The following is a 13,189-nucleotide window of genomic DNA, read 5'->3' on the forward strand; positions in this document are numbered from 1 at the left end:
GTTTGGTGCGTACGCAGCGATTATAAATGAGGCCCCTGGATTTTATAATATCATTTCTATGTTGTAATCAGGCTGCACGTTCACATAGACACATGATGTGTGCACACACTGATCTACCAACTGTGGTACTATTGCAAGGTTACCAGTGAATATGATTGCTTTAACAGCTTAGTTCTGAGTGAATACAACTGTTCCATGATGTGTTTACTTTACGTTTCTTTTAGTGCCCTAGCTGTCAGGTCATAAATGCAGACTGCTGGAAACTCCACTGACCACCATGGTCCACTGACGGGGGCTGAGCTAAGAGACTACACAAGGGAGGGAGGGGCTCTGTCTTTGGTCCCATCAGCACTTTGCAGTTCTTTTGGAAAGACATTGCTTTCTACACAGCCATCATTTGGGTATAAGCGTGTGATGAACTATGAAGATCCAGGTCCTTCCTGCAAACATTGCGCATTCAATTCATATTGAAATGTATTTGAGACAATGAAATTACATGATTTGAATCAGTATAGTGGTTTGTGGTTTCCACCTCTAGAAATCATCCATGCCTCTACAATGGAACTCCTGCATAGAGGGAAGCCTACTAGGGAAAAATCTTAAATAACTCCAGATATACAGAAAATATACTGCTGCTTTTATTGTCAAGAAAACTATAAGGATGTAGTATAATGTGATCATAGATGCTGGAGGGGCTTTTATGCATCTTTCATTTGTTTTTCCAGCAGACAGATGATGCCGCTCAGACGGACAGTCAGCCACCAACACAGTGTGTACCTGAATGCACAGATAACAAGGCCCAACCCAAGAGACTTCATGTCTCCAACATCCCCTTCAGGTTCAGAGACCCAGATCTCAGGCAAATGTTCGGCGTAAGTACAGTATATATCTGATGCGCATACAGAAATGTAAGAAATGTCAGGTAAATTTGTATATTTTTGAAGTTTATATATGTGAGGTTTTATTTTGGTTAACAATCACGACATTGAATTGATGACATGAAAATGAGATTCAATTGAGCCAGCATTAATGTTTTGCTTGTCTCTCTACAGCAATTTGGCAAAATCTTAGATGTGGAAATCATCTTCAACGAGCGCGGCTCCAAGGTACATGATACTTTTTAATTCTTAATCTTTTTTTGATTTTGTTTTTTGATTAACTGTTTCTGGCTCTCCTATATTGTGTCAGCTTTAAGGTGAGTCTGTACGACCTGGAAATCACAGATGTTCACGCGGGTCTTCGCCCCTTTAGCTATTTCGTTATCTTCTTGGGTAAGCTGTAGTCTGTGGTGCTTCAGCACTTACCATTTGGAGCACTTATATGAAAATGATTGTGGAGATGACATTGTGTGAGATAGTGGTGGGAGCAGAAAGGCGTTTTCAGTGGCTACAGTAGTAGGTACATTTTGAAACAGTAGTGGTAGTGCATATTCTCTTTGTCAGTTTTTTTCAGGTATTCCTCCCATCCCTTGATTGTATTAGGCAGAGGAATTATTACATTATTTCATTTGAGCTATAACAGGTGATGTGTATGAACACAGGACAGGGTGCAAACTCAACACAGAATGACCCCAGCCAAACCAGGATTCAAATCGTCTAGCTGTGAGGCGACTCCTGATCATTTTCTTAAAAACCTATCAAAATTAGTTTTGGACCCTTAACTGTCCTTCACATCTCATATAATCAGGACAATTGTCCAACCTCTTTTTCATAAGTACAACAAGATAAGTGCGTTCAATGATACCTACAGTGATAAAACACATTATTGAGGGATGCTGGTATTGATGACAATGTTGTAGGTTGATGTTCAAAGTTAAGTATATAAATAAAGTTTCCACTCTATTTCCTTAACAACCCAGAGTCATGGCTGATCAATACTGGTATATTACAACGTCCTCATTAGAACATTCTTCTGTTTAACTGAGCTTGAATGTTGTTCATCAAGGATGACGTTCCTGAAGCCCTATGAGACAAATTGTGATTTGTGAATATAGGCTATACAAATAAAATTTGATTGATTGATTGATTGATTGATAAAGTCCTGAAGTTCCTATAAGATTTTTCACTTTCGTCTTAATCTATTTTTAGGTTTGGCTATTGTTCTTTGCTTCCTAATATAACAGTGTTTTTTTTTTCTTAGTGCCATTAGCAAAACCATAAATAACTTAGTTCTCCCTTCATTCTTTTGTTGAATTTAATTTCCTATGTAATTACTTCATTAGAGGGAACCAATTTGCTTTACAACTATGCAATATAGGTAGACAATTTACTGTATGTTTAACATTTACATGCAGTTGTGACTCACCCCTTGAAAGCATTTATTTTTGAAACATGTTATCATAATCCTTAAGGCCTAAGTGTAATTGTGCGGTGTAGGCAATGATAAACCATGGAAGTCTTCAATTCCAATAATTGACTTTTTTTCTTTTCTTGCTCATTTACTTTATTTGATGACTATCCTATATCAATAATTGTTGTTACCCTGAACAGCTATTTACATCTAATGTATGCAAATACCATTAGCATGTGTCGCTAACTATATACAGAGCTAATGAGTTGCTAGCTACATTATTTTATAGAGTTACAGGTCATCAGGTTATGCGACCTAAGTGCATATTTAAGAACTATTATTGGATATTGGAATGTAAAAACTGAAGTAGAAGGTGAACATTTTAATCCATTGTGTTCCTATTGATGTAAGCCACAGTTCACTGTAATGTTGAATACAATTTTTAGAATATAATGTGAATGTTGTTCTTGCTTCTCTCTGTCTGGCATGCAGGGTTTTGGATTCGTAACATTCGAGCACAGTGTGGATGCCGACAGAGCCAGGGAGAAATTACACGGCACCGTGGTAGAAGGTCGTAAAATAGAGGTGCATGTTCTCAAATATTTATCTGGACTTCTACCCCCCCTCTGTCCCCCTTTACATTGTTTGTGTATGTGTTTTTGTATCTGTGTGGGTCTGTGTGTGTGTGTGTGTGTGTTTGACAAGTCTACTGCCATGTCCCATTTTGCCATCTTTCTCATGACATCAAACTGAGTCTAATCATTTCCCTTTTCTTTTTCTAGCAGTTTCATTAACCAAAACACAAGTAAATGTTGAACTTGTCCATCATTATTGTATGTAAGAGATTTTTTGTTAGTTTACTTTTTTTTTTCATTTTCCTATTTTAATTGATTTTATACTGTGAAGGACCTTACCAGAGGTTTAAAAGTGAAAATCTACACTACCCAGCCCATTGACAAAGATGTAATAAATGCTTAAAAAAGAAAGCAACTCAGTTCCAGTCCTGAAATCTTGCTTATCCATGGACAGAGGAAGTGCTTAGGAATTTGAAGACACAGGGAGAGCGAAATGCAAGGTTTACAACTTACCAGACTCAGTGGAATGACATTACATTAGGCTCTTTCAATATCTTGTGTCCACTCAATGGACTAAACACAAGACACCACTAACCTATAACTTATTACTGGTGTCAACTACTTTCCACCAAACACTCAATAAACTCATACTATTCATCCTATTCATTCTCTCCACATTTTAACTCTGTACCATTTTGTAGAATCTGCACAGTCCAGAATCGAGTCTGGACCATGGGGACTTTACTACATGGGCTGCACTTCAGGAGGGAATTACATTACTTTTAAATGACTTGGAAGATTTGGCAATGAGCAACAATGGGTTGGGGCATTAGAAAGTTAACACCCAAATACCTAAACCTAAAAACAATTGCTTTTTTGCACCACGTTTGGGTTTGCTTCCATCTATCACATTTGCAATGCTCCATTCGAAAAAAACCTTCATACAGATATAAATTAATATATTTCTATGATTATACCCTTAAAAAAGCTGTAGTTCCCTGGTACCACCTCCATCCCCTTATCCTGGTTAATGTAGGCAACAGCAGGCAAAGGAAGGTACCACAAATTCCTCCTCCCTAGCCCCAATCTCTGCTGTCGAGCTCTTTCTGAGCAACTCTAAGGCATTTCTAATGGTGATATGTAGTCCATCAAGTGTGTTCTGAGTATCCCGGTCTTAATGTCTCAAAGGATATTAATATGAGGCTGAGGGGGCAGAGCGGTCGCCATCTAACCAGAAGGTCGGCAATTCGGTCCCAGTCTTCACCATCTGCATGCTGAAGTGTCCTTGGGCAAGATACTGAACCCCGAATTTCCCCTCATAGAAAAAGTGCTGCCCATAGATGCACTGTGTGCATGAATGGGTGAATGGCAACAAATTGTACTGTAAAGCACTTTGAGTGGTCATCAAGACTAGAAAGGCCCTAGATAAATACAAACCATTTACCAATACAGGCCCACAGCAGTACCAGTTCCAGACCTCCAGATTCTGTAGGAAAACTGCCATCATTATTTTTGCCACATAGCAATGTGGGCCCATAGATGGACCTTCACCCCTGTACCTACTCACTTCCCTACCTATTACTAGATCGTATTAACCTTAAGAACGCAGGAATGAAACCATGTATTTATGAGAAACAGACGGCCCTATAGTGATATATTCCTGTTGCTCTTACCTGTGCCTCCTCTCTTTTTTATGAATTTATTACACATAGCTTTGGGGCATTATTTGTTGATTTGGAACTACAGAAGTTCTTCCCAGGCACCTTGCGCAGTCTCCTACATACTGGACCTTCTTCTTTCCCTCAATCATTCTCCTTCTCAAAACTACAATGTTTATCTTGTGGCTCTAGCAGGTCATAGCCCTTTCCCTGTTTTAGAATTTGACCAATTATCCACTTATTTGCCTGACCTTTGACAACACATTCTCATAGTTAATTGTTTTGAGCCACATTAGCCCTTTACATCCTTGTTGCATACCAACTAAAGCTCACTACTGTATCTAACACAATTTGCTATTGTGATCCAAAGAACACACATCAGCAGAATTCATTGTCACATTGTCCCTATTGAAGACCTAAAAAACTCTGGTCAATGTGAATTTGAAAGTTCAGGCTTCTTCTCTAAACATCTTCGACAGGAGGAGGCTTCCACAAGACAAAGTCAAATACTTAAGTCCATTGTACCACTAAATGCACCCAACCACCCAATACTCCCATTCAATTTTCATAATGGCACCTAAACTATATCTGAGCAGAGCTGTTTGTCCTTATATGCTTTCTTTTTTGTTTAATCCTTTTGTGTGAAACCAGTTAAGTTCAACCTGCTTTTGTTAGATGGAAACATACTCACACCACCAGATAGATTTCTTCAGGAACAAATATGATCAGGTAAAAGTTAAAGCCAGGATTAAACCACAAATTTACCAAATATTTGTTCATGTTTTGTCAAATTCTTCCCATCAAAAGTATGAATGAGCTAGTAGCAGTTGCTCTTTTCAATAACTACGAATAGATTAGTAAGATGCTGAAGAATTCAAATGTAATAAATTTGATCCAAAATGGAATAATTAGCTGAGGCATATTTATGTGATTGCTAAGCAGATTAGTGGCTGTTTTTTGCATTGACCTTTGGAGATAATCAGATCTGTTAAAAGTCTACATCACACCGAATTATATCATTTCAGTTTTTGAGTATTCAGATTTGACTGAATTAGGATTCTGAAGACCATTTCTAACTCAACTCATATAAATCTAAAATACCTTCCCGATTTAGGAGTTGAATTTCTTGGAGCCACAGTAAATAGTTAATTGTCCACCTCCTGTTGTACTGTCAATCTTTTCCAAATGTGACTTAAGAATAATTATCAGCTAATTAATTTCCAGCCCCAATACATTATCCACTTGTTAGAAGTGAAAAATAGAGAGAAGATCTTTCAGTCTACTTTCTGGATTGTTGCTCATCTAATTGCTCAACTATAACAGCAATTATCCTTAAAGTTATTCAAATCCTCTGGATTGCCATGCCCTCATGTTTGCAATGACAAAGTTCGATTATTTATGTTAATTCTTCTCAGCCTCCACCCATCGGCCCAACTCTCTGCAATGCCCAGAATATCTTTGTATGACCCAAATTAATTTTCAACATCTCTAAATAATTTCAATGATATACATTTCGCACTGATATTAAGACTGCATATTTATTTCTTTTTCTATTTACGTAGTTGACAAAGAAACACAAACCTCCTGAAACATAAACTTGGGTAATGATAAATATTCTTTTATATATAATATTTTTATTAAAACAATCAAATTGGCCTCAAGAATGAAAGAAATCAGTAATTGTTAAAATAATAAGAAGGTTAAGTTGCTGCCCTAATGAATTAATACCATGATCCCACAGCTGCAGGATTTTGCACTACTTCAAGTAGCGAAGCACATGAATCACTGGCAGTGACAATAATAGATGATAAAGCAATGGCTCAGATTGCATCAAAATATGAAACGACTAGAATGGCACTCCAACGGTCCACTAAGATTCAATCACCAAACTGAACCTACTCATAGATATCAATGACCTAAATATTCCTGATTTTCTTAATCAAGATGCATTATTTCCTGGGAAATTTGTAAAAATGTCCAAAAAAAGCTCCACTCCTTTGTCCAAAGTTAAATGCATAAGATGAGATTTTGGTCCAAGTGTGATGGATGACGACAGCTTGTCTGGACAAAATGGTGGGAGGTAAACTTTAAGAAACTGCTGCTATACAGAGAGCTGAAAGAGAGTTTGTGCACTGGAATGATTGCAAAACTTTCTTGGCCACCTGAGTAAGATGCTGCTTATTCCTTTTTCATCCCCTACTCCCCCACCATCTTTCCAACGGTAGCTTGTTTAGGGCCCCATCCAACACAGTTACAGCGGTAACAGTACACAAACAAGTGGGAGGGGCCAAAGGTTTGGGAATGGTAAGTGTGGGCGAGCAAGCCATTCTGCCAGCATTTCCTCTCACTCTTCCTCTCTCTTTGGAACGTTTGCAACGCTAAAACTCACGTTACATTTCTTTTTGAATTGTGGTTGGGTTGATGCTGTATATTGACATACATATTTTCTTGCGTGTCAGCGTGTGTCCATTCACTAAGTGTTCTCCTAAAGCTGCGTGTGCGAGCGATACTGACTGAGACATGAATCCGTTTGCACATCACAGATTGTTGGAAACCCATTTATTTATTTTGTTTCATTTTGGAAGACAATGCACCCTTATTTTTTAGTTCGCTGTTGTTTGAATTTGGAATGATTTGATTGGTGGATTGATTGACGTGGTTGGTTTATTTCAGTAGTATCTGTTTTCTTAGGTTGAATTTTTGAATTTAAGATTTATTTTTGCAATGACTTTGAAAGGCTGTTGTCTGAGTGTGAATGCTTTGTGTTGCTTTCGTCACAACAGTTCTTCTCATGTTTTATCGGTTGACTGAACCTTGCATAATGCTCCCGACATATTCTCATCTAGTAGCCCACTGACATTTTCTTTGTATTTTCCCCTCCTTTTTCTCCCCACCGCATGCATCTGTACATTTACAAAACATCATTTTGCCAAGTGCATCAGTTTTTTTAATTACTTTTATCTGTATGTTATTGAAATGTCACTAGAATTGGGGAGCGCATGCTGGAAAATGTCATAAAATAGAAAATATGCAAATGAGAAAGAAAACTGATTTGATTTGGATGTGTTTTAAGCGTTTCTGAATGCAATTTCGAAAACACACGGGTGACATGGGTGTTTGCCATGACACACTATACTGTTTTCTTTGTTTACATCTCTGGGAAACTTTGCATGAAGATTTACTCTAACATGTACTGTATTTACTCCTGACTTATACGTATCATAACTTATGGAGCTCTCTCTTTACGTGCTGTAGGTCAACAATGCAACAGCCAGAGTAATGACAAATAAGAAGACAGTCAACCCATATGCAAATGGTAAGGTCCATGTTTACAGTGACTATAAAATAAGAAATATTCAACTACATACTTTTTCAGGTTTTAGGGTTTTACAACATTGAATTAATTGAATGTGACTACTGACCCTGATCAACAGACAATAACCCCTTACTTTTAAAGTGATAACAGATAACGTGATCTACACCGATTATAAGTTTTGATTACAAAATATGTGTTTGCACAAGTATTTACTCCCCCAGGACACAGTAAAGGTAAATACCTTTGACCATGACCAGCAAGTCAAGTAACCTTGGAAAAAGTAATTGAAAAGCTCAAGTCAGAGAATGAAAACAAGAACACCTTCAAGTGAATGAACATCTCCAGTTCAGTTAAATCAGTGTATGGAATTCTGTCAAAATATCACCTACATCCAAGGCTTGTGATGAAGGGAAAAAGTCTGAAGAGGTAAAAAAAAAACCCAGCAATACCTATAGTATTTAAAAAAAAAATTATTGTTAGATCAACACATTTCGGCTTATTAGGGTTAGGAGGCCAGAGTTTGAAAAGGATACATTGGAGATGGAGAAGTGAGAGGAAGTGCTGGTGGCAGCATCATGCTGGGGATGTTTTTCTGTAGTTGCTCCTAGAAGCCTCTTGAGGTAGGAAAACATGATACATTTTTTAAGAAGCCTGTGAATAGGGAGGGGGTTTGTTTTCCAGACAAAGAGCCCTAACATAAAACCAAAGTTACACAACAGTGTTTCAACCTCTAAATTCATTGGTGTTTCTTCAAACATTCCTATATGCCTCACTTCTTTGGCCATCTGGCTACAGGGCATAGAAAGCCACATGTTCCAAAATTCACCTCTGTATGTCAATGAAGCCTCTGATGTTTTAATATATAGTTAATAATGTAGTTCATACCGTGTTGTCTTACACAGGCGGAAACTTCTCATAGACTGACACCTACCGCACACAACGCACAGTAATCACTAATCAAATTCAGTTGCTAGTGTATGTTGAAGTGTGGTTATTGCACACAAACTAATGGCTTTTAGAACGTACCTTCTTTTGGAAGTCACAGCCCCACTTCACCTTTTCTCAGCTATGACTACAGCAGCTAAATGTTGTGGTTTCACAGGGAAGCACAACACCTGTGAGATCTTCCCGAGTCGGAAATTTGTCTAGAAAACTGCGCTAATGGTCAAGGCAGTTGAGGTAACCACATGAAGTTCCCTCTTCAGTCTCAGCTTTTCTTTGGACAGCTAACTTGACTGTATCTTGATCAATTACCTGTTCAAAGCTTTTGTTGGCTGAGCTGGTGTGATCATTCCCATGAAATGAGTCAGGATGTAACATTGTTCCAGGTCGAATCATGTCGTATTAATGTATCAAAAAATAACAGTAATATCCTGGAACGTCTCAGTCTAACTCCAGATCTATCAAGAATCTGTTAACGCCTGTGCATCCCTGTGAAACGCGACAGAGCTTGCTAAGAAGAATGTGGATGATTGCTTAGTGCCCAGATGTACAAAGGTTATAGAGTCCTGTCCTATCCTTCTAAATAAAAAATAAATAAAAAATAGAGTTCTGTCCACTATCAAAGCTTCAGTTGGTGCCAGAGGGACATCTACTGAATAAACAAACATGTCATTCAGATTTGTAATTAATTTAGACTTCATAGAAATAGCTCTTTAGATAAAGGGCCATTTTCTTTTGATATTTGCCCTCTGAAGTAAGAATACTATAAATACTGTATGTGTACATTAAACATGCATTTGCCTGGATTTTAATTAGATGTAGTTTTGTTGTAGCCCTCTGAGTCATCACCCATATCTCGGATTTATCTGGTCATTCAAAAACATGGCTTTGTGCTCATTGTCCCCATTTCTCCTGTTTGGAAAGAAACGACTGAGCCAGTTTAAGCTTTGAAATTAAAATTAGGTTGTCATTTGTTGATTACCCGAAAAATAGACACATAAATGGCAATGAGCATGGAATGATGAGTGATACTTGAGGCTATGCTAACCACACGCCACTGTTAAAATGTGCCTGTCCTATTCACAAAATCAGAAAACTAGCCTGTTGGAGGTAATGTTTTCTTCTTACAAATTCACAAAAGAAACATTCTGTTCAGATCACAGTTGACACAACAGTTCCTCGAGTCCTTCGTAATACACTCAGCAGGTTTGAAGTAGATCAATGCTTGTCAAGAAAACTGAAGGACAGACAGACAGATTGATTTCTGGATTTATTAGCAGGATACATTTCCAGGTAGATCCAAATTCATTCAGGACATATGGAGCATATACTTAAGCGTGATAAATTACTGCTCTGTCTCTTACGTATTGTCTGTTACTTTGTCCCACTGTCTTTCTTGTTTAAGGCTGGAAGTTAAATCCAGTGGTCAGCGCTGTCTACAGCCCAGAATTCTATGCAGGTAAGAGGACATGCCCTTCTCCATTTGTCACCATCTCCTTTGTCATTATCTTCCCCCATTCTTCAGTGTTTTTTCCACATCTTAATTTGTCCTCCTCAACTCCATCCCGATTTTTATTTTGACCTTCATCACTTCTTTCTATTTACTTCAAAGCAACATGCAACCAAGCAAATCTGTTTACAGAGCAGAACTGTGCTGAATTGCACAAATGTAACAATAAACGGTCATCTCTCCTGCAAAACATACACACACTGCACTGTCCCCACCCACAGACTCTCTGCAATCTTGGCCATCCCACCATTTACCTTGCCCAACCCTTAACCGACTTCCCAGCCCCCAGCCTGTAATTAACTATGGCCATTAAGGTAAAAAAAAAGTACCTGTATTTTGTGATAAGAGGAACAAAGATAGATAAAAGAGTGTGCCAGAGGGGAGGAGGAATGATGGAAAGTAAAGGACAAGAGAGAAGAAAATCTAATTGTTCATTTCTGCAAGGACATTAAAAGGTATGAAATATATTTTGTAAATTAAAATCTATATTTGCACTTTCTGCAGACAGTCGTTTGCCTAATTCACCCCCATGTTCTTTTAATTACAAAATGCCTTTGTATTGATTTACCTTTATCTCACCTTTCAAGTACCCTAAATACCATTGGGGCATGTTTGTTTTTGTGTATGTGCACATGTGCATAGAGTGCACAAGCTTTTCAGTCTTTTTCTGTATTGGTATTTATGTTATTAAGTTTAGAATTGCCAGCTTTGCTTTTAGTTCAGTATCAGATGTTGTCTCCCTTCACACTAGCATACCTGGAAAAAATATCACATTGTTCGACACGATTGTTCCTGATAAAGTCCAAATCACCACACGATGTCCTGATCTTTAATAGATCTTCCCACCAATATGTCCACTTGCTGATCATCAGACGAGCTAGCCAATACAAATACAATGAATCCAAGCTGCTGCAGCGGCACCACCATAAGGGTGTTTTCCTGTCGTAAAGTCACAAAAAAATACTTGAGATTCCTTGGTCTTATCTTGTTTGAAGTTAAGCAATGCTTTTTGAAGAATTGACAAATAGCAACCTTAAATAAAAATTGTATCAGATTGCATCATATCGCTCTATCGGACTGAAACCTCTAGGGTTGTAGCATTTCCAGTATTTGGCTGATTGGGCTTATATAATATGGAAACATTTCCGTGATATTAGTTATTGGGTCAAGTTTTACATTTTTAGTTCAAGGCAATCTGAACATTAGGTAGAAGGTTTATTAACTAATCAGTAGACCCTGGTTCTTTGTTCCTTGGACAGATTCTGAGCCCTTAACTGCTTTGGAAGCTGCATCATCAGTGTGTGCGTGTGTGTGTGTGTGTGCATGTGTGTGGTTGATTGAATTAGAACATAAAGCATAAAGTGCTTTGAGTGGTCAACAGACAAGAAAAGCATCCCGTATAAATGTAAATCATTTACCATATAAGACAATCTTTGAAGCCACATGCAGCAATTTAAAGGTTTTGAACTTATGTGTACACAGGAAAACAGTCAAATGGCCTAAACTTAAGCCACAATCAGCAAACAGCAAGTAAAAATGGAAGCTTATGTTAAAGGTAGGTTATGTCAGTAGTGTTAAGTGATACATCACAAAAAGCTGTGAAACTCTAGATGACATTAGCATTTCAATCTTGGATTGAAGGTACAAACTGTTCTTCTATTTCTAGTTGGGGAATAAAAATCAAGAGAAAGAATGAAGAGAGAGAGAGAGAGAGCACGGGGGAGAGGGTGGTAGTGGAGTGGAGCTATTGCACGGTATTGTTATTAACTTATCATCAATCTTAATGGGGGGCGACTGACACAAAGCTTAATTTGAGAGCTCGGGAGAGTGAAGGTTGAGAAGGAGATCGAGGTGCCATTTCCAACCCTAATTATACATCTCTTCCAAAAGGAGATCTAATAAAATGCTAATAGAAACAGTGAATCATTCATTGACCTGATGAAAAATGGAGGGTTTGAGCCAAAGGATAAGAGTTTCCCAAAGAGAGACAAGGAGAGGAGTGAGGCTGGTAATTGTTCCTATTCATCTTTTGTCACCTTGATTTTAGGGCCGAGTGGCCCTGGCCACCCTTAAAGTCACACTGATGACTCTTTCCATAACTACTCTTCTTTGCTCTTAATACGGAGCTTGGTGTATACAATAGCAAGAAGTAAAGCACCGGCCATGCATTCCTCTTTAGGAGATAATATGCATCATTTTCTGTTCTCTGTCTCCAGTACCAGGTTTTCCCTACCCAGCAGCCAGTGCAGCAGCAGCGTACAGAGGAGCCCACCTACGGGGACGAGGAAGGACAGTATACAATACGTTTAGGGCAGCTGCTCCGCCTCCCCATATTCCAGCTTATGGAGGGTGAGCATCCTTTGTCATTCTTGTCCTGTTGTCTTTGCTTCCTCTTTGGTCTCTCCTGTCTTTCCCTTCCCCAATGAAAAGTTCTGAATATCTGTGCTCAGAGTCAGTAGAGTGATGCATGCCACGTCTCGTCCGATATGACATTGCACTCCCCAACTTCCACAGAATGCTTAGTCCACCAATAGGCATGTGCCTTTGTACCTTTGCACGGAATCATGAGCAATGGCGAACAATTTGACCTTGTACTGTGGTGCTATTGGGTGAGGCCAACTTCATGGAGAAATGGGAGGTACTCCATTTTTTTTCCAGTCTACCCAGAATGCCCCCAAAGAAGAAAGGAAAAAAACTAACAAACCAAAACCATCTTCCAAGCCCCAGCAGCAGTTCTGGCTGAGCCTCCAAGGCTGAATCCCCTAAACAAAAGCAAAGGAGAGCTATGTATTGTGGGTAGTCTTATCTGATTTACCATTATTATGTTGATTCTTTTTATTTATTTAGATTTCTATGACTGCAAGCAGATGAACACTAAGGAGGTTGGTAGGGAATCTAT

The 13,189-nt window shown here is 38.5% G+C and overlaps 1 protein-coding gene across 20 annotated transcripts in view; it reads left to right on the plus strand.

The window, feature by feature from the left end:
• The window catches only part of rbfox1 (RNA binding fox-1 homolog 1), a 108,305-nt gene that overhangs the window by 72,829 nt on the left and 22,287 nt on the right, over nt 1-13,189 (plus strand). For 17 of the 20 annotated variants that reach the window (XR_004614807.1, XR_004614809.1, XR_004614806.1 and 14 more), the window contains 6 exons: nt 726-872; nt 1,053-1,106; nt 2,782-2,874; nt 7,778-7,838; nt 10,186-10,239; nt 12,507-12,639. Coding sequence is in view for 16 of the 20 variants with exons in the window: in XM_034594520.1 (XP_034450411.1) it covers nt 726-872; nt 1,053-1,106; nt 2,782-2,874; nt 7,778-7,838; nt 10,186-10,239; nt 12,507-12,639 (542 nt within the window). In the remaining 4 variants the exon portion in view is untranslated. The remainder of the gene's footprint in view (nt 1-725; nt 873-1,052; nt 1,107-2,781; nt 2,875-7,777; nt 7,839-10,185; nt 10,240-12,506; nt 12,640-13,189) is intronic. The other 3 variants (XM_034594521.1, XM_034594536.1, XM_034594527.1) reach the window with 2 other exon arrangements.

Source organism: Hippoglossus hippoglossus, chromosome 8 (assembly GCF_009819705.1).
Source record: "Hippoglossus hippoglossus isolate fHipHip1 chromosome 8, fHipHip1.pri, whole genome shotgun sequence".
NCBI lineage: Eukaryota > Metazoa > Chordata > Actinopteri > Pleuronectiformes > Pleuronectidae > Hippoglossus > Hippoglossus hippoglossus.